Source organism: Herpailurus yagouaroundi, unplaced genomic scaffold, assembly GCF_014898765.1.
Source record: "Herpailurus yagouaroundi ecotype Mexico unplaced genomic scaffold, PumYag 186, whole genome shotgun sequence".
NCBI lineage: Eukaryota > Metazoa > Chordata > Mammalia > Carnivora > Felidae > Herpailurus > Herpailurus yagouaroundi.
The window spans coordinates 44,662,449-44,687,435 of record NW_024412417.1 but is presented as its reverse complement, the minus strand read 5'-3'; the positions used below and the strand labels follow the sequence as shown (position 1 = coordinate 44,687,435).

Genomic DNA, 24,987 nt, shown 5'->3' with positions numbered 1-24,987 from the left:
TGCTTCTCTCTAGACACTACATTTTGGGGAGGCTGGGATTTATCCTGTTCATTATTGGGATCTGCACAGCCAACAGGGAATCCTTCTGTCTTTCCACAAAATGTGCCGCAAATAAGAAAACCTGAAGCTCCTGGCTTCCTTAGGGGCAGAAGCATGAACCGGATGAAATTGGTCACAAGCTGGTGAGAAAGCATCCCTAGATGGGCCCTGTGCACCTTGGCCAGACCCACTAAAGACCCGGGAGTGAGCATCGTGCCTGAGGAGTCCAGTAAAGGTCCATTGAGTGCAGACCTTAGAAGGATGGGCGGGGAGCCCGGTGGGCACTGGTGTGGAGCAGGTGCACACAGTTGAGCTGGGCCATGGCTAACGGTGTTGCTGATGCGACCTGTTTCAGCTGACCCCGTGATTTGGGGGGAGGTGGACCCCTGCAGTTCCTGCACTAAACAATTGCCTCTTTGTCATGCGGTGCCTCGCGTCAGAGTCCATTTACCTCGGGAACGTTTTTCATTTTCCTTCCCAGCCTTTTCTTTATTGCAGGCAATTCCTCTTTTCTCTCGGTGCCCTTTTGCTACCACCGGGTTAATTGCTTGTTGTTCAAAGCTTCGTCGTGTTTAAGTCTTTGTTTTTATTCCTTGTTTTTATTCATCGAAACCCATAAAAGTGGAACCAGAAAGGAGAGCATATGTTTGCTTTTTCAAAACCTAGAAAAAAACATTCTCCCACGTGTAACGGCTTAAGGGAAGCCCAGCTTAAGGTGGCAGTGTCTAGGGACAGTTGACAGAGCTCTAGGGGAGCAGGCCCACTCTGCTGTTCTCACTGTTGAGGGGAAGTCTCTGGGCACGTGTCACCCAGATTGCCAGCACGCTGTCTGAACACAGGCCGCTGCTCCGTGGGAGCCTCCAGGAGCCGGACACCTGCCGAGTGGTGGCCATCCGCCCCACACGGATGAGGCAGAGAGCTGTGAGGGGCTTAGTACCTGCACCCCCATTGTGGAGCCGCAGAGTCTAAGGGCAGGGATAGGGTCCGATGTGTCTGACTGAGATGCGCTCCCTCTCCCGCTTTGCTTCCCTTAACTGGGGGCAGCTTCTCTTGAGCGATAACCTGACCCCTCCAACCCCACACCTCCCTGCAGGGAGCGCCCCAGGCAGGCAGGACAATCAGAGAGTTTCACAAATGAGAGAGCCCTCACGGACCCACCGGCGCCGGGCCTCTGGGCGTGCCAGGTACAGGCACCTGCTGAGCGCGGCCCTGCCTGCAGGAATGTGCGAGATCCTCGAGGTGGCGGCCTGCGGGGCGGGCCGTTTACCCTGCCTTGGCGGCAGAGGAGACGCGAAGACGCAGACCGTGCGCGTGGCCAGTGCTGCACCAGCTTTCGGACCCAGGACGGACTGTCCCCAAAACCTCCTCTGCTTGCTCTGCCGGCTGGGGCCCAGATGGGCTCTTTACCATTTGGTGTCTAGTCCATGGAACCTGCAGGGCCTTCTTGGCCAGTCACCCCGTCCCCAGGCGGGCCCCCAGCCGCTCCCGCTGCCCGGAGCTTCCCAGCCTCTGGGGCACGTCCGGGTACAGGGCCCCAGCACATGCGGCAGACGTTTGTGTCTTCAGAGGGCCTTGCACAGGGGTGGTCAGTTCTGCCAGCTGCTCCCAGCTGGGCCCGCTGGGCCCTCTGCGGTGCGGAGCCCAGAGTGGCAGGGACCCAATGCCTTCTGTCCCCAGGCAATTCTGGAACAGCAGTGCCCAGCCCCTGCTAAGGAGGCCGTGGCCGGGCCCGCGGAAGTGCAGGGTGGGGGGGAGGGGGTGAGAGAAGGGGGCCTCTCTCCTTATTCATTTAGCAGGTGTCTGCCAACATCTGCTGCCCTGACCTGCCCCCTGCGGGAGAGGGGCTGCTCCCCACCACATGCCTGGTCCTCTACGACCAGGTGGCAGTCGTGGGGCTCCGGGAGAAGTGGCGGAGCTCTTGCCAGGCTGTGAGGCTCCTGGGGATTTCACAGAGGACGTGGGTCAAAAGGTTCCTTTCCTGGTCCCCAGCAAGGGCTGCTGACACTGACCGAGCAACTCCCAAGCGGCAGCTTCCCTGGGGGTGCTCTGTCGGCTCACCTCACCGAAATGCCACGACAGCCTTGCAAGGGATTACTCTCTCCACTTTCCCAGTTAAGGAAACAGACTCAGACGATCTGACAACTTCTTCAAAGCCACCCAAGCGTCTTAGTCCCTTTGGGCCAGGAGAACAAAAACACCATGGACTGTGTGGCATATAAGCAACAGGACCTTGTATCTTCTGCTTCTGGGAACTGGGAAATCAAGACCAAAGCACCTGCAGACGTAGCATCTGGGGAGGGCCTGCCGGCTGGTTTATACATGGCTTTCTTCTCAGTGTCCTCGGGTGGTGGAAGGCAAGGGAGGTCTTAGGATCTCCTTTATAAGAGCAGTGATACCACCCATGGGGCTCCCCACCCTTGTGGCCTCATCATCCCCCAGGTCCCCCACCTTCTAAACCCATCACACTGAGGGTCAGGCTTCAACACAGGAGCTTTGGGGGGACACATTGAGTCCACAGCACTCAGCTGGAAGTCTGCGAGGGGGCAGGGTGCGCCCTGGGCTGTGTGAGGCACTCTGAATGCCTGAGGTGCGTTGTTCCTGGGGTTCACTCCCTGCTTTGACTTGGAGCCCCACCTTACCGGTGGCCTCATCCTTGCTGAAAAACCGGATCTCTGAATTCTCTGGCAGGCAAATGATGCAGTATGATCGGGAGACGGACGGCTCTTTCTGGTCATGGCGAGAATTGGGAAAAGATGATATATAGTAATCAGTGCTGAGAACACAAAAGAAGATCAAATTCCCCCCAGATCTCCCATTTTATCTATGAAAGAACTGATTCCAGGGAGGGGTAAGTGACCCAGCCCCACCCCTGAGCATTTATTCAGAGCTTACTATGGGATAGGAGAGTGATTACCTTCTCATTCAGAGTGAAGAGTCCGTTTATGGCACCTGATATTTAGTGAGCACCTACTATGCACCAGGCATATGCTGACCTACTTTCTCCTTTATTTTTTTAAATGTTTATTTATTTTTGAGACAGAGACAGAGACAGAGTGGGAGCAGGGGAGGGGCAGAGAGAGAGGGAGACACAGAAAGGGAAGCAGGCTCCAGGCTCTGAGCTGTCAGCACTGAGCCCGACGTGGGGCTTGAACTCGCAAACCGCGAGATCGTGACCTGAGCTGAAGTCAGACGCTTAACCGACTGAGCCACCCAGGCGCCCCTTTACTTTCTCCTTTAAAACTCAGGGTGGCCTCCCGCGGTATCACTGCTTGTCATTAGAGCCGGAATGTGTTGTCCACGGGCTCTCTGCCAGACGATGGCTGCTGCACCTGCCCACACCCACTGACTCTGCGTTTCTTGTCCTCATTTGGCAGATGAGGAAATTGAGGCCCAGAGAGGTTGAATAACATGTCCGAGACTGAGCAGGTAGAAGAAATATGGGAGTAGGGGTTTGAGCCCAAATATTCCCTGTTCTAGAGCCTTCACTGCCCCACACTGCTACTGTCCCAACTGTGCAGAGACACAGAAGGTAATGAGCTCAGAAAGGTTAGGATGCATGCTCTAGGTCACACAGCTCTAAGTGGGGCTCAACCCGCAAGTATTTGACCTTCCAGGTGCTGGGTGCTGTGTCTTTATAGTCTGTCCAGGGCAAAGGGCACGTGCCAGCCTAGAGTTGGCTGGAAGTCCAGCGTCATGAGTTTGTGCTATGGGCCAGGCTATCATGGGAAAATAATCGATACAGAAACTACTCTGTGGGCCCCTGTATGGTGGATGCCCTATGAAGAGCTTTGTATCTTATCATTCGAGCTTCAATACAATCCTATGAGGTACATTCTAAAACAACCCCGGTTTTATAGATGATGAGACTGGTGCTCAGAGATGTTAGGCAACCTGCCTAAGGTCACACAGCAAGGACCCTGTGGTCAGGAACACAGTCTAGACCGGCCCAAGTCTGCCACTCTAACTCTCATTCGGTGCTAAACCTTTCCTGTCCCTGCTGTTTCTTACACCAGGCTTGCAGCAGCAGGGTTTGTTTAGTGGTACAAGATGGGTATGTCATCACCGTACAAGCCCTGTGACCTCACCTCGTGGCAGCACCTTAGAAGGTTGGAGATCCCCCACAGTCGTCCTAAAGTCTCGTGGCTCAGGTGTCGCCTGGACCCAGGGTCGTGTTGGCCCTGGGGATGCAGACACGAGTGCTCCCACGCGTGCCCTCCATTGGCTTCCCTGAACCTGCGTGAGCTTTCCCGTTGCCCGAGGAACAGAGTTTGAGCCAGTAGGCCACGTTGTCACCTTGGTGTGGGCACTGTGCTCAGGCTCCTCTGAGAACCCGCTGTCCTGGCCTGTGGGACTCGAGTCGGGACAGTCGTGTAGGGGACGTGGTAAGGACGTGCTGCTGGTGGTGGGTCCATCGTGAGCGGTTCTCGTGGCCACCCTACGGCCGTGGGTGTCATTGCCCTCCCTTGACGACCAAGTGGCCGGTGCTGTTCAAGTGGCCGACGTCCACATGGCACGTGCCCGAGCTGATCACCCCCTCGCGTCCCCAGCTCCCCCAGCGCTCAGGTCATGACTTTTCCTTTACGTACATCGCCAGGGCACACGAGGTCCTCTCTCAGAGCCAAAACAGAACAGAACAAAACAAAGTGTTTTTTTTGCAAAGTGTTCCTGGGGGAGCTTCCTAACACCTGCCCTGGCCGGGCAGCCAGGACACCTCCCATTTCTTTGGAAAACTCGGGTCTGCAGTTTCTCCCGCATGTTCCCCGCAACTGGAAATGGAAGCCGCGCATCTCCTTACTATGTTGTTGTTGTTGTTTTCTCCCCGAATTGTATTGAGCAGTTCCCTCCGCTGACATCCCACGCCCGCTCCCCTCGGGCAGGGTGGGCAGCTCCCTTTGCAGAGCGGTGTTCCCCTCCCTGGTCTCCCGGGCTCCTCCCCTCCACTCACCCCCGCTCTTCTCCTTGACAGGTTTTGACCTGATGGATTTGTTCCGTGTGAAGGAGATCCTGGGGAAGAGAGACAACGGAGTGCAGAGTTCCTATGTCCGGATGGGATCCTTCCCTGTGGTGCAGAGGACAGAGTGAGTGCTCACGTCTCCTTCGGGACTTGCCCTGGATGCCGGCAAAGCGTGGGAAGGGGGCCAGGTAGCAGCTGTGGTTGCACACTGAGCACTGAGAGGGGCTTGAAACTACTCAGCGCCCTGGGGAGGTCGCCTGGGGAGGTCGGAGACAAAGCGACCGAGCCACTGCCCTGGGAATGCAACCTGTTTCTTAGCAGATCTGTCACCGTTGTCTTTATCGGTTCCTGGGTCCTTCTGAACCCTTCTCTCCATATGGATTTGGCGTTAATCATTCATGCACGCATGCGTGTTTCTGTCAGTTCGTTAAACAACAAACATTTATGGTCGTAGGTAACGTGGGGCCCCCTCTGGACCAGCCACTGCGGTACATGTCAGGCACAGCACCGCCCAGCCCCACGTAGTCGGTTTGGCCACTGGCACCCCGGTTTCAATGTTTATTGGGTGCCTGGCCTCACACAAGTTATTGGACGCCCCAGTGCCTCAACTGTGTCCTGTTTTCACCAGATGTGAGTGTTTCTGCCCCGCAGAATTGTTGAGAGGATTATAGCACACATTTGTCCGGGGCTGACACCTGTTGGGTCTCTGGTCAAGGGCTGATGATGATACCAAAGTCAGCGTTCCATTCTGCCCACTTTGAGGCAGACAGATGTTCTGAAAACAGAAGTGATATTTCATCATGACTCTCTTTCTCCATCCAGCAATTAAAGTTCCTTAATTGCTCCCAAGTGTCCCAAGGGCAAGAAAGGTCCTGTGTGTGATGTGACCCATTCCTACTTTTTTGGCCTCAGCCTTATCCCCTGGCTCCTTGTCTGGCTCCTCTTTCTCTGTTCGGGGAGCTTCTAGGCACCTTCTACCCACCACAGGGCCTTTGTTCATGCTCTTCCTTCTATCTGAGACTTCCTGTTCGTCCTTCAGACCAGTGCTGAACCATGATGCTCTCAAAGATGCCTTTCCTCACCTCCGAAGTTACCTCAGACCTCCCCCTATCTTGTCTCATTACAACCTGCATTCCTGCATAAAACAAAGTGGCCAAGTTGCAGCTAATTACTTAATGGTGTAATTACTCATTTAGACTGTCTTCTCTGCTCAGCAAGAAGCCTGAGGAGGGAGCTAAGTCTGGTCTCTGCTGCAGAGCCAGCATTAAAATGAGCTCTTCCTGGAGGAGGGGGATCATTCAGTATCTGTGGAATGGATGGATGGATGCATCAGTCCATCCCTAGTTAGTGAAAATGCCCCGTTAGGTCTGATCCCAGCAAACGTGAGCTGGGAACACCAGGCCACAGAGCTGGATTTGGATGTGTGCATTTTCTTTTGGTTTTTTTTTTTATGTTAATTTATTTTTGAGAGAGACACAGTGCAAGTCTCCAATGAGACCCTTGGAGCTAACAGAATCATGGCTGCAGGTGCCGATCTGTGCGGCGTTTCTGGAGCGGTGGATCTGGGCTCCAATTACACTGAGTCCTTCTGAGAGGGGATTTCTATATGGTACCAAGTTGCTTTTTTTTTTTCTTGTTAAGTTTATTTATTTTTGAGAGAGAGACAGCATGAGCATGGGAGGGGCAGAGAGAAAGAGAGAGAGAGAACTCCAAGCAGGCTCCGCACTGTCCACACAGAGCCAGATCTGGGGCTTGAACTCATGAAATAATGAGATCAAGACCTGAGCAGAAACCGGGATTGGAAACTTAACCAACAGAGCTGCCCAGATGTCCCCCAAGTTTGTTTTAGTTGCAAAACGTGGAAAACAAAATCAGACCCAAAGAAGCTCTGATATTTCTTTTTTTATTAATGTTTATTTTTATTTTATTTTTTTTATTTTTGAGAGAGACAGAGACAGAATGCGAGTGGGTTAGGGGCAGAGCGAGAGGGAGACACAGGAGCAGAAGCAGGCTCCAGGCTCTGAGCTGTCAGCACAGAGCCTGACGCGGGGGTTGAACTCACGAGCTGTGAGATCATGACCTGAGCCGAAGTCGGACGCTCAACCGACTGAGCCACCCAGGCGCCCCAGAAGCTCTGATATTTCAAGGGAGAATAGCATTCTTGTAATTCTTAAAGCTTTAGATTCATGCACAAATATATAGACAGGTGTAATTTTTTATTTGCAGGTGAATTGTGTGCATAACGAAAAGGGGTGTCACTTTCAATATTAATGTTTTTCTCACATGTATAATGTTTAATGGGCAGTTTACACACCTTGTCTAATTTATTTCTCACTACGGTGGGTCAGGGGAGCAAGGCAGGTATTATTGTCATCATTTCTGCCATGAGACGACGGAGACTGTAAGTGGGATAGTCGTATGTCCACCATCCTGGGGTGCGTACGAGGCAGAAGTTGGCACAAAGTCGGGTCGTCCATCTCCATGGCGTTTGTGTTTCCTGTTGTGATTTTGTTATCTTCTGTGTTACTTGTAGAAGGGATTGGTTTGGGCCACTCTTGTTTCCTTTAGATATTCTCTGTCAATGCCCATTCCCCCCTCCTGATCATAATACCTTTTTCATAAGCTATATATGCTTATATGGGTGCTTATGTTTATATAAATGTCCTCAGAAAAAGTCCTGGTCTCTCTCTCTTTATCTAAATATAGAGAGACAAATATAGATACAGATTTGTAGATCTGTGCTACATAGATCTGCTTATCTGCAAGGATCCATCTGTATTTATGTGTATATAGATGTCAAACGTGCACAGATATGTGTTGTTTCAAAAGTATAAGAAAAAGGTGTGTTTGAAAAAAAACAGTTCCATGGTTTGACTCATTACTGAAATCAGAAGAAAAATGAGATGAAACGCAGTGTCTATTGTGGCGGCAAAGCCCATGTCTGTGCAGTCAGGTGAGAAAGGCCCATCTTCCCCCCGTGGAGACAGTCACTATCCTCACCCCTCAGTTCTGTGGGGGCCCAGTGCTGAGTGACAGGCTGCTCCTAGTGCCTGGAGGTGAGCTGGGTGAAATCCCGGCTCAGAGAATGACTCTGAACAGTGGGGGCTCCCTCCCAGCTTGGATCTGAGAACCGAGAATCCCACAAGGAGACCAGTCTGTGCTCACAGGCTCTGCAGCCAAATCAGGGGTCCCAGAGGGTCTGCGAGCCGGGAACCAGGAACCCAGACGCCTCCTCATTTCCCTTCCCGGCTTTCTGGCCAGACGACTTCCACCCCCTCCATTGGAGAAGTCAGTGCCCTGCAGTCCCCAGGCAGGTCCCTGCCCCCGGAGCAGGATGTGGTCCCAATGCGGCCAGATTCTTTGGGGTGAGGGTGCCACCAGTGGATGGTTAAGGGAAGAGCTCTGGGGACAGGGCCCCCTCTCCGTGTGGGTCTCTGCCCAGCCACCTACCAGCCAGATTGTGCCCTGTTAACCCTCAGCTACAACGTGATGATCAGATCACCTCCTTTGTAACTCCTGTGACAAACAGTTTTCATTCTTTTTGTTTTTTAAAAGTTTTTACTTATTCTTTTTTATTTTTCATTATTAATATTTTAAGTATTCATTTATTTTGAGAGAGACAGAGAGAGAGTGAGCAGGGGAGGGGCAGAGAGAGAGAGAGAGAGAGAGAGAGAGAGAGAGAGAGAATCCCAAGCAGGCTCCACACTGTCAGCACAGAGCCCGACGAGGGGCTCAAACTCACGAACCATGAGATCATGACCTGAGCCAAAGTTAGACACCCTACCGACTGAGCCACCCAGACATCCCTCAACAGTTTTCATTCTGAGCGTGGAGGGCAAAGACAGGAACGGGACCCTCTGGGCAGAGCTGAGGGGAGCTGAAGTCCCCCCAGATGAGGGCCTGGCTCCCCACGCTGGGCAGGGACCTGGGGCTCTGCTCCGTGGAGACGGGAGGATATCCTGGGGCACAGGGTAGGGGACCATGCAGCATGAGACACAGCAGCTGGGCCCTGCTGAGAAGGAGCAGGCAGGGGGAGAAGACAGGTACGTTTGGCTGCATTTGACCTGAAGGGTGGGTGGGTGGCAGCTTAGAGTCTAACATTGATTTTGTGGAATGGTGATGGTCGAGTCAGGGAGGCTTACATGCACCAAGGGGGTACATTTGAAGGCCTGGGGAGACAGTGAAGGGGCCACAGCAAAGGTCTACAGAGGCTCATCTCGAGGCCCCGATCGAAGGAGGCAGTAAAGACAGGTGAGAAGGTGGATGTTAGAGATGCTCGGGAGGTCATTCGGCAGGACGTACTGACCCACGGGGCACCTGCTCTCGGGAAGCGTGAGAGATCGTCCCTTGCAGCCCGCACACTCATTGCTAAGCCCACTGTCGTCCTTCTCCGTCCCCCTCCAGGGATGTGTTCACACAAGGTTTGCCTGATGAGTATGCCTTCGTCACCACCTTCCGGTTCAGGAAAACGTCTCGGAAAGAAGACTGGTACATCTGGCAGGTCATTGACCAGTACGGGATCCCACAGGTAGGAGCGGCCATGTCTCAGGGGCCGGAAGCTTTCTGTTTCCTTCTCGTGGGGATGGTGTCATCCGCCATGTTTTCTCCAGGGCCATCCATCCTGGGCCCAGGAGATCACGAGTCTGGTGTATGAAGCCCCAGAGAGACGTGGCTTCTTTCCCTGAGGGCAGGTCCGTTCCTGGAACTCTGGGTGGGGGGAGGCAGGAGACCTCGTCCCTTCCTGCCCTACAGGTGCTCAGCCGTACCAGGGAGGTGGCTCTGTTAGAGCGGCACAGCTCGTGATACAGTGGAAGACGTAGCTCAGGGTCAGCTAGTCCTGGGTTCAGATCTTGTGTCTGTGCCTTTCTTGGTGTGGGCCTGAGACATGTGAGCTTAGCGTCCTGAGTCCTGTTGCTCCTCAAGGTCACGTGGAAACAGCTGCCTCGGGTGGTTGGGGAAGGTGGGGTGAGCCACGTCTCTCGTGCATCTGGAACACCTCTTATGTGAACATGTTGTGTTACATCGCTTCCTTTCTTACACCATTCCGCTCTTACCCCGAGCGCCGTTCTTGGCCATGTCAGGTGCGTTTTGGCTTTCTGCCCCCTCGAAGGTAGAACGACTCACCAGCGGCACGCAGCCAAGTCAGGAAGCGGGGTCTCAAAGTCAGAGCCATTGGCACAACACGCTGGTTTGAGTTGCAGGCGACACTGAGTTTTGTGCCCTTGCCAAATCCCCAGTGCGGGGACCGTCCCCATCTTCGTCATTTACCCTTGTCCCCTTTTGAAGACGTACTCCTCTTCAGCGGGCGGACACGGTCTGTGTTTTCATTTGAGGCTGAAATGGAAACGTGCTCAACTGGACCCCAGTGGCCACACTCGTGGGCTGTGGCCAGAGGACACGCTGCTCCACACGGCGAGCTGCGGGCCGGGCCGTGTACCATGGTGAGGGCTGGACTCCGATGCCGCACGGGCTCGTTGATGCACCCCTGCTCTCTGTAGGGGCAAGAGACCGTCCTGGGCACTTCGTACATCGAGGCTGTGGGTCTTCTTCCCAGCCTGTTGCCATCTTGCCAGGAGGGGGCTGAGTATGTGCGGTTTGTCCCTGAAGGAAAAGAGGGATTTGAACCCAGGGAGCCCAGCTCCGCATCTGTCTCTTATCCACCGTGCCCAGCTGGCTCCTGTCTCCCTCAGTCCTGCTAAATGATGTTTCCAGAGCATCCCTGGTCAGACTGAGATGCGAAACGTTTTCGACCCTGACGGCTGAGTGCCCTGATTTCCTGAGTGTGGGAGGCTGGACGGAAGAGATGAGGCTCCTCTCCAGAGGCCGGTTGTCTGGAGGGCAGGCAGCTCATGGTGTCTCTCATTCACATCCACCTCCGGCACGTGGGTCTTCCTTCTCCAATTTCGCAGGGTCTGGTGCAGTGGGACTGGGCCCCCGCCATGCATTCTTGCAGGGCAAACCCCCGCCCCCTCGTCTGGGTTCTCTTCCCTCATGGCATTTGCAGAGCTGTGTGGGATTGCTGTCTGCCATGTCTGCGTCCCCCCTTCCTCTTTCCGGAATGAGCCATGGGCTGGGACACTACAGAGCCGTGCAGAGATGGCCCGCCTCGGAGGACCTCAGGCTCATCTGCAAAGAGGCACCTGGCGTTTCAATTTCATTGAGTGAGCCTTGATGGAGCACGGTTCCCTGGCGGTCTGAGGGTGGCCCCTTCTTGCCCCGGGGGGCATACTGGCCAGACACAGGGAAGATGGACAGAGGCCTGCTGGAAGGGATGTGTAGGCAGAATGCTGTGATTCTCTTAGTCCTGCAGACCTAGATCTTTGTATCTATCCATCACTGCATTTAGTATTTCCAACCACACTCGCATTGGTGTTCTCCTCACTTGTCATCCACTCATTCCAGATACGATCGAGGGACAGGAAGGAGGCTGGCCCCGCACATCAGAGATGAGGCTCCAGAAGTTTTGGGAGGGGACAAGGTTCTTTGTAAGCAGTGGAGGGACTTCTGTTTGAGCCCAGGCTCTGGGAGGTGGGCAGATCCAAAACAGGAAGACCGATTTGGAGACTGCTGTAGTCATTGAAGCAAAGGATGATATTGACCCAGACTGCTAGTAACACTAAACTGGGTGGAAATGATCAGATCCTGGATGTATTTTGAAGCCAGATCCAGTAGGATTTGCTGATGGATCTGAGCCTCGAGGTGCCTTCCTGAGGTCCCCAGCTGGCCCTGGTAGACACAGGACTCTGGCCTGCCAGGCGCCACTCCGCGCTCTGTGTCTTCTAAAGACATTTACATCCTGAAGGGAAAGCCGTGTCCTCATGAGGCTCCCGCGGTGGTTCAGGGACCCAGGACTCAAACATGGGAAAGCACTTTCTAGAAACAGAAGACCATGTTTAATAATAGAAATATTAGGGTATGAGGATTAGAAGTGTACTAGATTGGTTGGCCAGGGTTCATAGTCTTCTGTGTTTTACCAACACAGCACGCAGTGCAAAAAAAACCCCTAAATTTCCCCCCTCCACTGTCCGGAGGTCACGTGGGGCCCAGAAAGAGAAACCAGAGCACCTGGGTGGTGTTACAAGAGCTGTGGCTGATGCCCAGCAGTGCGTGGGCACCTTCCTTTAACCTGAGGGCTCTCATTCACTCATTCACTCATTCACTCATTCAACACCTTTTTTTTGTGGGGGGTGGCACTATGTGCTGAGTGTTGTCCTCACCCCTGAAGAGAGGGCAAGAGAGACAAGTGCCTGCTTACAAGGATGGGGCAGGACAGTCAGGAAACAGGTGAGCAAGAGAAATGAACACTGACCAAGCACTCTGAGAACGAGAACAAGTGAATGGAACAAGCGGGGGGATGATGCGAGAGCACGTGAGCAGGCTGGAATCCAACTGTGTGTGTGTGTGTGTGTGTGTGTGTGTGTGAGAGAGAGAGAGAGAGAGAGAGAGAGAGAGAGAGAGAGAGAGAGTCGGAGAAGGCTTCCACTGCGTGATGCCTTTCAATTTAGTCCCTCTTTCATTATGGCTAATACTCAGAGCAGCACCTGGAATATGGTTGACGCTGCATAAGTGTTTTACATACACCATGTTGATTCACTTAATCCTCATGATGACTTGGTGATATAGGTGCCATCATTGGTGCCATTTTATGAACGGGGAAATGGCACAGAGAGGTTAAATCACTTGCCCGAGGACACACAGCTCAAAAGTGACTTGCCGGTTCGGGTGTAGGCAGACAGCCGACAGCCCCAGTGTTGGGAGAGGGTTTTAAGAAAGCGGCCAGGGTTAAGGTTGATGATGAGGTTAAGGGTCAGAGTTAAAGAAGCCGACAAGGGATACTGAGGTACGTCCTGGGATTAGTAACAGCAGGAAGCGGCACCTAGGTGGCCTGGGCAGGGAAGGTTGGTGGTTCCTGGAGGCCGTGGGTTCTGGAGCCATGGAGGAGAGCGAGTCCTCACGTGGCCTTGGTGTGTGGATGGACACAGCCACACCGCAGGGAATCAGGCCCCAGACCCTGTCTTCCTGCCTAAGGTCTCCATGCCGTGGGCTTCCCATGGGCCACGCTGATGAGAAGCCAAAGGGCACAGGAGCCCAGGTGCGGGAGTCCTTAGAGGTCAGACTTGGGGTGCCGGAGCTAGGCAGGGAGGGGTGGAGCATGGGCGTCAGGGCACATGAAGACTGGTCCCACGGGGGGTGGGGGGGGGCGGGGGCAAGAATATATTCATTCCTTCACTCGCTGATGAATACTTTTTTTTTTAATGAAGGCTAACTTTGTTTTCAGTTCATTCATCTATTTGAGAGAGAGAGAGAGAGAGAGCACGGGAGGGGCAGAGAAAGAGGGAGAGAGAGAGAGAATCCCAAGCAGGCTCTGCTCTGTCTGCGCAGAGCCCAATGCGGGGCTCAAACCCATGAACCTTGAGATCGTGACCTGAGCCAAAAGCAAGAGTGGGACAGTTAACCGACTGAGCCACCCAGGCACCCCGTGAATTCTTCTCTCTGTACGTTACATGTAGAAATCCACCTTACTTTCATGTGTCTGTGTTTCGCACTGTCATTGCTGACACCAGGCACCTTGCTTGCCTGTTGCAGATGGTGCTCAGTGAATACGTGTAGGGGAGGAAGCATGAGGGAGTGTCCATTCATTCATTCATTCATTCAAAGAACAACAAAAGTAAAACTTTTTCCAGAATTTCCCAGGCATTTTGCAAAGGGCGGGGCGTCCTCCAGTGAATGTGAAGATACGTGAGTCCTGCCCCTAAGGAACTTTATCCTCCTGGGGCTTCAGTTTCATCCCCACGGTGGGAGACAGTGTGGGGTCTCAGCCTGGCATCTGGCTGGGCACGTTCTGTTTGGCCAGCCCAGGGTTTTACAGAAACCAGCCGGGGTTTCTCACTGGTCTCGGGACTCAAGTGCTTTGGCATGAGTTGTCTCGCAGAGTCACAGAAGTGCTCGTCCTGCATGGTGCCACCAGGCATGGGGTTGTGGCCCCTGGATTCAGGTGGAGCCCAATTATTGCATGCCCAGTGCAGGCTTAGGACAGCTTGCAAATTGGCACCAGGGCTGAGGAGGGAACTGAGGCTTTGCCCAAGGTTGCCCAGCGGAGAGGGTCACGGCCAGGACGTGACTCGGGATTCTGCAGCCCCCTCCCCCCTCGCCCTCTCTCCCCTTGGGTTGCTCCCATGCAGCTCAGGGAGCCTGTGGTCCTCTGCTCCCAGGTCTCCATCCGGCTGGATGGCGAGAACAAGGCAGTGGAGTACGATGCCGTGGGCGCCATGAAGGACGCCGTGAGGGTGGTGTTCCAAGGCCCCCGGGTCAGTGACCTCTTTGACCGGGACTGGCACAAGATCGCCCTGAGCATCCAGGCCCAGAATGTCTCCCTGTACATCGACTGTGTGCTGGTGCAGACGCTGCCCATCGAGGAGCGGGAGAACATCGACATCCAGGGCAAGACCGTGATCGGCAAGCGCCTGTATGACAGCGTGCCCATCGACGTGAGTACCGGGACGCGGGCAGGGGGGAGGCTCCTGCACCCAAGGTCCTGGGGTCACCAGGGGAGGGAAGCCTTGGGAGTCAAGTGCCCTCGCCTCCCCAAGACTTGTCCGTTTCATTTGTCAAGACGTCACCTTGGACTGCTGTAGGAGGGAGGACCCTACCTCAGAAACCGTGTTGGGACCCAGGGTCCCCTTCATTCATTCATGCATTCAGTTGTTCATTCAGCTGGTCATTTTTCACATGTATATTGAGCACGTGCTGTGTACCAGGCGCTGTGCCCAGCCATGGGGACATCTGTCTGCATATGTATCTGTAGGTAGTAGATATGGAGAATTCTAAACTCCCCTGTGTATTTATTTATTTTTTTTTTAATTTTTTTTTTCAACGTTTATTTATTTTTGGGACAGAGAGAGACAGAGCATGAATGGGGGAGGGGCAGAGAGAGGGAGACACAGAATTGGAAGCAGGCTCCAGGCTCTGAGCCATTAGCCCAGAGCCTGACGCGGGGCTCGAACTCACGGACCACAAGATCGTGACCTGGTTGAAGTCGGACACTTAACCGACTGCGCCACCCAGGCGCCCCACTCCCCTGTGTATTTAAGTAGAGCCTTTTTTTTATTTTTGCTTTCTTGTCTGATTGTAGAAAATCTGGAAAACACAGTATATGCAAAATAAGTAAAAAAAAAATAATAATAATTGTCCTCCGTGCACTGCCCGGGGATGACAACCAGTGATAACTCGGTAATGGTACCAGTGTCCTCCCGTGTCCTTCCATCAGTGTTCTTTCTTCCTGCTCTTCCCGCCCCCTTTTCTCTCCTGTCTTTTTCTTTTTCCCTTAATTTGTATTTCTTTCCTCCGGAGCTGCCTCTGCATCTCCGTGCACACAGACGCGGGCACCGTAAGTGCACGGCCCTGAGATGCACATGCGCAGGGTGCTGGCACTCCCTGCGTGCGATCCCTTCGAGCCCAGGCAGCCTTACCTGCTACAGCAGGAGCATCCGCCTCCCAAGGAATAATCAGATCACGATTTGGGATAGCTCTCTCCAAAACCACCTCTTATCCTTTCTTACGCTCTCACGCGTGTCTGTTATCAAAGATGGTGTTGTTGGAGGTGAGCTCAGTTCTTTGGAGTTTCTGCAAACGATCCGTGGTTATCCTAAACCCTAAATGTAGGCAATCCTAAAATTGCTTTTTGCTTTTCTTCCTAAGAGGATGGGTCAAAGCTTTTCTTCTTTCTTCTAGCTGCTTCGATATACTTTATTACACGCTGTGTTTAGTTACTGATGCTTCCCCGTCCTAATCATCAAGCCTTGGGTCTTGAACATGGTGCCATGTGTCCAAGGACACTTTCCTCATGAGGAGCACACCTGCCCGTCGAGTTTGAGCTGTAGACCAGCTGATAGGGTTCCACTGGGGCATGTGCCCTTTACGATCAGTGATTAGGTTGTAAGGTAAACCATTTTTGACTTTCGCACATAATGTAAATTTCTCAACAAAATGCCTGAACATTTCTATGCCTACCACCGATGTACAGCAGTCCTATTTTCTTAAGTCCTCACTGGTATATTGAATATATTTTATTTTTTAAAAGATTTTATTTTTAAACAATCTCTACGTGCAACGTGGGGCTTGAACCCACAACCCCGAGATCAAGACTAAGCCAGCCACCTACTGAGCCAAGCAGATGCCCTGATGTATTTTATTTTTAAATGTTTTTTGTTTTCTCGATCTGATGGGCATATGATGGTATTTTTTTGGTCTTTTCCACCTGTATTTCACTGCTTCTGCCGCAAACAGCCATCCTGTGTATTTGATTGCCCACTTGACATCCCCTCGGTGACTGGGGATGCCCGTAGCATTTGCCTGTTTTTATGATTATGCTGTGTGTTTTTTTTTTCTAATGACTTCTAGATAATACGTATATATTCTGAATATGAATTGCATATTTATTATATGTTGTGAATATTGTTTCCTGATCTGTCAAGCACAAACCATAAGCTAAAAAATTGAGTAATTTTGAACACCTCAAGATTCAAGAAATGGTGTTATGGCCAAAAAAAGCACCATAAACAACGTTAGAAAGTCTCTTACAACTTGCATTGTTAGCTGAAGAAGAGATTGTGGACATTGCCAGTATGTACAGATTCCTTAAGATGAAGGCCAGAGAAGGCTCGCCAGAGGGAGTAGGGCAGAGGAGAGACGGGGCGGAGGGAGGCAGGCGGCACCCACGAGCCGTGCCCGCGCGTGTCCACCTCCAGTCCCCTCGAGTGGTCCTGCCGTGGTCACGCACGGAAGCGATCTCGGCTGTGCCTGCTTGTTCCTTTGACCTCTGCGGTGGAAACCAGGCTGATGCTTTCCGTATGTTGCTGCTGACAGGGTGATATAAGATAGTAGACGTGGGCCCAGAGCAGAGAAAGAAAATCCTAAAAGCAACTAAAGCTACCAAAATTGTCACTCAGACTGCTGCAAATTCCAGCTGAGAGCATCACGCTGTGCCCGCCCCTTCGTGCCCCCACCCCGCGTCCGATCCAGGCTGCCTCCCAACCTTAGGAAGCAGACACCACGAACACCTCAGTTCACGGCCGGGGAGAAGGACGTTCCTTGAGAAATGTCCTGGGTTTTCTCAGGTCGCAGAGCCAAAACGTGGCAGAGTTGGGATTTCTGCTCAGACAGCCCGTCTTCAATGCCCACCTGCAAACCACGCCTTGGCTAAGACCATGAGAGTCGGGGCCTGGCGAAGACAGAGCTGTGGCATGTGCACGATACAAGTACAGTCATGCCAGTCCCCATCAGAGTATGTGTTATTGTCACAAGCACAACCCCTTTAACCCTCCCCACACGCCACGGAGGGGGCATTGCTCCTGTGCTACAGGTGAAGAGTCCAGCTCAGAGACAGTAGCTGGTTTGCTTAAGCCCCCCCGTCCCTGCCAGCCCTGGGCCAGTGTGGGGTGAGGCAGGATGGGTCTTGGGAGCAGCCTGTCGGTGAAGCCTGTGGGAAGGGCAGAGGTAGGGCAGGGAAAGCTCAGCGTTGCATCCGAAGATGTTCCCTGGGGCTTCAGGGAGCAGGTGGATGTAGAGGAGAAGGAGGGGTGGGCTGTTAGGAAGCAGTGAGAGGCCCAGCGGCTGGGGGCCTCCTCAGGGATAGTGAGGTTCCTGGTGCCTCCCGCTGAGGGTGGGGGGTTCAAGAGGAATGGCCAAGGAAGCCGACAGGCATGTAGGCAGGGGGATGCGGTGAGGGTGCCATCCAGCTGGGGGAGAGCTGGGGATCAGAGTAGGGGTGGAGAGGGGCGATCCTGGGCCCTGAGGGTGGAGCTTGTCTGGGATGCTCGCGATGCCAGGGTGGGGGGCCCTTCCCCATCCCTGTCCAGAGGCCCTGCCGGCCTCCCCTTCCCTGTGTCCCAGGCCTCTGCCGGTCTCCCGAGTTGGTCAGTGAGGAGCATTCTCCCTCTCGGAGACCAGAGGGATTCACCTCTCCCACCCTCCGCCTGTCCAGAGCCGTCTCCTGGCTGGTGCTGGTGCTGGGGACCAGCACCCGCCACCCTCTTCCGCAGGGTCGGCACCTGGGTCTCTAGGGCTGCCTGCCCGGCTGCTCTAGAGCAGGCCCCCAAGCCACGGTCAGCGTCTAGCATGGGAGGACCGCAGGGACCAGCACACCTGTTGGCGCTCTTGTCCTCCTTCCATCGCGCCAGTTTGGGGGTCCGGCAGGCACCCCCACCTGGCGTCTGCGCACTAAGTGCTGGCCTGGAGCAGAGACACCTCACTCGCACTTTGCCTGGTCCTGCCCACTGTGTCCTCGTGCTCCCTGGGTTCATCCACATTGCAGCCCCGAGAGCTCATTCGCCCCATTGTCCCCATTGATTTGTTTATATTTAAATGTTTATTTATTTATTTTGAGAGAGAGAGAGAGAGAGAGAGAGAGAGGGCACGAGCGCAAGTGGGGGAGGGGCAGGGAGAGAAGGGGAGAGAGAGAATCCCAAGCAGTTTCCTCACGGTCAGCACAGAGCCCGACGTGGAGCTCGGCCTCCTGACCCTGAGATCGTGACCAAGAGTCGGATGCTTTACCAGCTGAGCCACCCAGGCGCCCCCACGTTGTCCCCATTTAGCAAGGAGGTGCAGGCACAGAGAGATTCAATAACTTGCCCAGAATGGCCAAGTGGGTAAGTGGCTTCACAGTCTGCTTGTGGGTTCTGTGCTTTACTGGGTGTCTGGGACCCTGGGTGTGCGTCCTGCCTGACTCTCATCTTCGATGGTCACATTAGGCCCTTAATTGGCCTCTTTGCACCCCCCGTGTGGAGTCTGGGGGCTCGGCGGGTCCCTTTCTCTCCTTTCACCACGCCATTAGCCGAGTGTCCACTTTGTGTGCCTACTGGGAATCCCAGAACCTCTGACATTTGTCAACAGAATATCACACCCATTTCCCATTTCCGGCTGGGTTTCTAGCTCGAAAACAAATCCTAATGAAGTATATGGCAGGAGATTCAATAAATTCCTCAGCCTGTTGTCAGTCTTGCAAAAGCATGGGGTGGTCCAGGGCCTTGGACACAGCCAGAGAGACCACAGCACGGCTGCAGCTCTCCCTGTGACCCCCACATGCCCTGTGCCTCACCTGGTCCTCGCCCAGTCCCGTGAGGGTGCGTCACTGCCTTCACCCTACAGCAGAGGACACAGAGGCTTGGGTTGGCGTGCCTTGACCAGCTGTGACGAGAGGAGCAGGGCTGGGACCCAAACCAGTTTTCAATCTCCCTGCACTCCTTAGCCGGTTACCCTGGCGCAGCCAGAGAAGGGTCACCAAGCTGCAGGTGGTGGACCCTGAAGGAAAGCTGGGCCAGGGAAGACCACCTAGGCTGTCGTTCAGACAGTTACTGAGAGCATCGATGTGAGCAGAGAGCTGAGAGTCGAGTGGGGGCCAGAGGGACGTCAGCGGGTAGGTTCCTGGCTTGGTGGAGGGAGGAGACCAGACGCAGGAGCAGGGTGGCCAGAGAATGATGGGACTTCAGGTGGCCGGAAAGGGGTCCCTCTGGCTCCTAGACCCTCTCAGCCACCTGGGAACCTCTCTGCCAGGCCCGGGTGTCTGTGCTCTGACCGTGACCCTGCACGTCTGTCTCTTTCTTCCCCGGCCCTGTCCTCACAGCCTTGCCAAACGGACCAGCTGCTGGGTATGTGTTTGCTAATGAAGAAAGCAGGACCCTGTCTTGAAAATGGGCTTTGTTCAAAAGCACGACTGTATGTTTTGTCATTTTCTCCTGTTCTGCGGGCTGGCGTCTCACAGGAAGTAAAACAGACAGACGGATGGGATTGTTAACTGAACTGTGGGGTGGGGGGGGTTATATCCCCAGGGCACCTTCTAGAGCCAGCAGGATGAGGCCAAGCATTGAGCAGCCGCATGGCGGGTTCGCTGGAGCCCTCCAGCTGCAGCATAGGCCAGCCAGAGGAGGGTAAAGGGAGGCACAAGGCCAGGGGCACGTAGCACCCATGTTTAGTAAAATAAGCATCCCTCTATTCGCTGGTTCGGCTCAAGTTCCCTCAACAGATGTGTGTGCATACACCCATGCATCCTTCCAACCATTCATTCTGGGCCTCTGGGACTCTGCCGGGTGCCAGAAACGGTTCTGGTGTTGGGGATCCAGCGGAAGACAGGGGAGAAGAGATGCCTCACGGGGTCTACGTGCTGGCAGGGAAGCAGGTTTTGAAAAGTAAACTAAGAAACGTGCACAAAGACGTTTCGCGGCAGGGGACATAAAGTGACAGGCGATGGGGCCTGCACTCAGGTGGCACTTGTGGAGGTGAGGGCAGCATGGTTTGGGGAGGTGACTAGGAGTTCGCTGGGTTTTCAGGGAGTTTCCTAGATTAGGGACCCCGTGTAAACGCACGGATGTGGGAAGCCAGGAGGTTGGGTGCTGTGGGATGTGAGTGCGGAGTGAGGGGAAGCACCCCTGGAAAAGCAGGCAGAGCCAGGTGCTGGGGGACCCAAGCGTCCCAGAGAAGGCCCAGGCTTTCTGTGCAGACTGTGTGTGCACGTGTGTATGCGTGGGCCTGTGTGGGCCTGTGTGTGCGTGTGCACATATACACGTGTTATGTGTGCATCACATGTGTGTGTTGTGTGGGTGTGTGCATGTGGATGTGTGTGTGCATGTGTGCATATTGCACATGCTTGCACATGTGTGTTGTATGGGTGTGTGTGCAGACGCATATGTGTGCCTGCGTGCACGTGTGTGTGTTCATCTGTGCATGCATGTGTATATTGTGTGGGTGCAGACGTGTGTATGTGTCCGTGTGTGTGTGTGCATGTGTGGGTGTGTGGGTGCAAATGTGTGTGCATGCTGCACACCAAAACCCTTGTAAGTTGTGTTGAGGGTCTGCGGTGTTAAAGGGGGTGATGGAGGCACATTTACTGTACAAAGTTGACTTGCGCAGCCGCGTGGAGATGCCATGTGGGTTGGGCGTGAGGTACTTTCAGAGGCTTCCAGAGACCGCGGTGAGAGCGCCCTGAAAGGAGCTCTAAATAAATGCGCTGGCAGTGACGGGGGGCGGGAGGTGGTGTGTGACAGGGAGCCTAACCTGCAGCCTCCAACCTCCTTGCACTTGGGGCTGTCACTTCTAGAAGGGCGCGCAAGTAGGTGACACATAGGCTCCCCCTGGAGCTCAGCCCAGGGCGGGGGGTGGCCCGGGTCAGACCAGAAGGGACCCCGAGGAGGAGGTGGGGCCTGCTGGAACCATGGGGGCTTCGGGCTGCTAAGTCCCCTGGGACTCACCCCCATCCTCGTTATCCTTTCCAGTTTGACCTGCAGCGGATTGTGATTTACTGTGACTCCCGACACGCGGAATTGGAGACTTGCTGTGACATCCCCTCAGGCCCGGTGAGCAGACTCCTGCACGCAGAGGAGCAGAGGAAACTCAGAGGGACAGGGGTGTCCAGGGCCTAGGAACCGGCATCCAGGGGCCGGGGTGTGCCCACCTTCAGAATGTGGCCTGAAAGGGCTCCGTTTCCTGGGCACCCGGGGTGTGGGTTGGGAGTCATGCAGGCCCCCGGTGGAGCTGCAGTGGTCCTGGCCTCAGTCAGTGCCCTCAGGCTGCAGGCCGAGTGCTGGGGCCCAGCTGCAGGGAGAACAGACAGAGGCTGGTAGCATGGCCGTGGGAGGGACTGACCCGTGATCAGAGCAGGGGAGACCGAGGCACCTTGGTCTGGTCGGCAGAGGGGAGGAGGCAGCTCGCAGGCAGGACTGGGAAGTTCAAGACAGACCCTCCAGGCAGGTCAGCCTCCCCCTGGGACCTCTCCACTTCTGCCCCCTTCCAGGCTCTCTCTCTCCAACCTCTCTAGCAAAACCCGGTCCCAAGGCTGCTTGGAGGGCGGGCTTAGTGACAGGGCCTGTTCCCAGGGCTGAGGGCTGAGGTCCTCACACGGTGCTCAGTGGGCCCCGTGCTCTGGACGTGGTGATGGAAGCCGCCAGCGCTCAGGGTTTAGAGTCACACAGGCCTGACTCTGGATGGAGGGAAGAGAAGGAGGTCAGGTAAGGGTCCATGAGAGCAGAGAGGTGGGAGGGGTAGAGGTGGTGGTAGGGAAAGAGGACATTACCAAGCACCTGCTGGGGGTCAGACACTGAGCTGTCCCACTGACTCCTCATTGTGCATCAAGATAGACACACCCTTACCCCCATTCTGCAGAATGTAACACTGAGGCTCAGAGGTGTTAGCGGTGCCTGCAGTTGCTGAGAGGCCAGCGGCTGAGAGCAGGTCGGCCCAGGCCCTTCTGACTCCAAGATCTCAGGAGCCCAGGACTTGCGGCCAGACATGACCCGACCCCCCCCCCCCACCCCTCAAGTGCAGGCTCCTTGGGTTCCTGGCTCCCGTTGCGTGCTCCCCTGCCGGGGCTCTGTGCAGAGTCAAGAGCCAGGTTCTAACCCACTGGGATTTCCTTTCAGTGCCAGGTGACTATGCTAACAGAGCCTTCGCCCCTGCCCCAGCGGCCTCCCACCGTGGGCAGTGAACAAATCGGGTTTTTGAAGACCATCAACTGCTCCTGCCCGGCTGGAGAAAAGGTACCCTCCCCGTTTGACCCTCAGCCCCCAGCCCAGAGCCCCCAGGGCTGAGCGGGGCAGGGTGGTCACCACGAGCAATGGCGGAGGTGGGAATTTCCCATCATGCACGAGGTCGGCCAGGGCGGATGGCCCCAGGTGCTGAGGGAGCCCTTCTTGTTCCTTGGACTCTTGTGTGTTGATGTTCCAGCTCATGAGGATGGGAGCTCTCAGACCCGTTAAGGTTTTCCTGGATTTAACTGTATTCCTGAGGTTTTTCTTGGCTCCTGCTGGTGCCCTCTCCACTCACATGCAAGTAATCAAACCAGATCTGGTTTGCGAATGAGGTTCAGAGTAGGCAGCATATAAGGAGAGTTTTATCTACTTTGCTTCTGATTTACAAACAGAGTGTTTCTATGAACACCACCAGCACCATCCGCTAGCCTGGATTAAAGGTCTCCTCCGGTGCCCAAGGCCTTCACCTCTTCCGTTTTTCTGTAGACCGGTGGCCTTTTTGATAAGACACAACAAAAATGAAAACACAAAAAAACGAAACGCCAACATTTTCCACTGTTTGAGCAGAAGAACTTAACCAAACACCTGAGGATGACAAAAAGCAGTACTGTGCTGGGGAAGGTCCCCGCGAGGTTCTGCGGGGCCCGTAGCCCAGGGCCTTGCCCTACGGCCTGCAGTTACATCCCCTGCTACATCCACCCTCAGCTCGGGGCCAGCATCCCCGAGGTGTCGGTGACTTTGCAGGGGACGAGGCAGACGGAAAGAAATGTGAAATCACGGTCAGGTTCGCAGGAATGGACATACTTTCAGTACACATGTGCTGGCAGGCAGACTCCCTCCTTCTCTCCCTCCCCTCCTCCTTCTCCATCACACCTTCCCTCCCTTCGTTCTCCCTGGAGAGCCAGACCTGGGGAGACAGGGAGCCCCCAGGAGCTCTCATCAGGTGAGGCTGGCAAACGCTGGCCCGACTTGCTGAAAGGAGCCAGCTCAGCCTTGCCGGGAGCTGAGGCTTTTTCCGGGCAGGGGGTGAAAGTGGAGGCACCTTGGCCCGGTGCCCGCTGGGTTAGGATGGGAGACGTCGGGCAGGGGGCGAGGGGGAGCACACAGGGCTGGACAGCCGCCCCTCACCTGGCCCTGGCTTTTGGTTAAGAACCCCGAGTGAGAGGCTACCACGTGTGGGGCTTGGGTGACCATCAGCTGCACACAGACTGCAGGGAGGGAGGCCAGAGCCAGTTCTGCCCAGTCCAGATTTTTCCCCCGAGCCCAGCTGTGCCCTGAACATGTCCCCCCGGGGCCCTCGTGGTCCCTGGCATGGACCTGTGGGAGGGAAGTCTGGGGTCAAGCAGGCCTCCCCCTCCTGCTCCCCTCCCACCCCTCCCCACACTGCGTGGCTGAGGCAGGTCCCCTGTGGCCTTTCTAGCCCCATTTCTCTCCACTCTGCTCTCCCAATTTCCAGGATTCCTCGCAGGGATCATGACCATTCTTGTCTTCTGGCATTTGCGTGGACCACCCCCCCCCTCCTTTATCTGGCTCATGCCTTTTCTTCTCTCAAGATGTCCCCAGGGAATCCTTTCTGAGCATGCTGTCGTCTATGTGAATTCCCTTCTCCCTCCCTGTAGCCTTCCCTCCCTTCCTTCCATCATCCACCGGGTACCCCTGCAATAGCTATTTATTCAGCACCTGCTATTTTCAAGACCCTGTGAGCCATTCCCCTCCCTGTGCTTCCATCTACCCTAATAATGATCACATTTGGATTAAAAACCTCTACCCATCTTCACTTCCATCAGGTAGGTTTCAGATGGCAAAGATTCAATCTTGACATAGCTGTGTTTTCAGTCACTGATGTATATAGCCTGATTTTATTAAATAGTGGTGGAACTGAGGGACAGGAGGATCAGGTGTGAGGATAACAGGCCGATGGCAGCTGGAGAGCTGGGAGGGAGGGACAAAGGAACACACCATCTCTTGCCGCAGGACAAGGTCTTTCCTCTTCAAGATTATCTTTCACCTTACACATTCTCAGCCTCCAATTCTGGTGGCGTCACCCAGGAGTCCATTCCCGGATTCACTCACCCATGCCTTATTTTTGACAGTAAACAGTAAGCACCCACTTGTGCTGAGCACCGACATTTTAAGACACATAGTGCATGGTCCTCCGAAGTGCTCCAGCGTGCTGTGGAGCCCGGGAGCGCTGAGGTGCTCCCGGCCTGGGGGGCTCGCCAGCAGGCTGCTTCCCACACACAGGTGGCGGGAAGGGGGGCTCTTCTCCCTCCCCCAAGAAGAGGCCACATGGAAGAGCTTCAACAGCCACGTCATGAAATAGGGGTGGCCTCTGGATCGCCATCTTTAATACTGTAGAAGATAGGGTGCCCGGGGCCAAGGAGATGTAAGCATTCTCTCCTGGGAGGCCGAACTCGGACAAGGGCCACGGGAAGACTTGGCTTCCAGCCCTTTGAGTCTTTGAGTCAGTTTACAGAA

At 54.6% G+C, this 24,987-nt stretch overlaps 1 protein-coding gene across 4 annotated transcripts in view; it reads left to right on the top strand.

Annotated features, from left to right (window-relative positions):
* Positions 1-24,987, top strand: part of COL22A1 (collagen type XXII alpha 1 chain) — a 258,511-nt gene that overhangs the window by 51,955 nt on the left and 181,569 nt on the right. For all 4 annotated transcript variants that reach the window (XM_040494491.1, XM_040494492.1, XM_040494493.1 and 1 more), the window contains exons 5-9: positions 5,006-5,117; positions 9,398-9,521; positions 14,206-14,481; positions 21,259-21,339; positions 22,402-22,518. In XM_040494491.1, the coding sequence (XP_040350425.1) occupies positions 5,006-5,117; positions 9,398-9,521; positions 14,206-14,481; positions 21,259-21,339; positions 22,402-22,518 (710 nt within the window). The remainder of the gene's footprint in view (positions 1-5,005; positions 5,118-9,397; positions 9,522-14,205; positions 14,482-21,258; positions 21,340-22,401; positions 22,519-24,987) is intronic.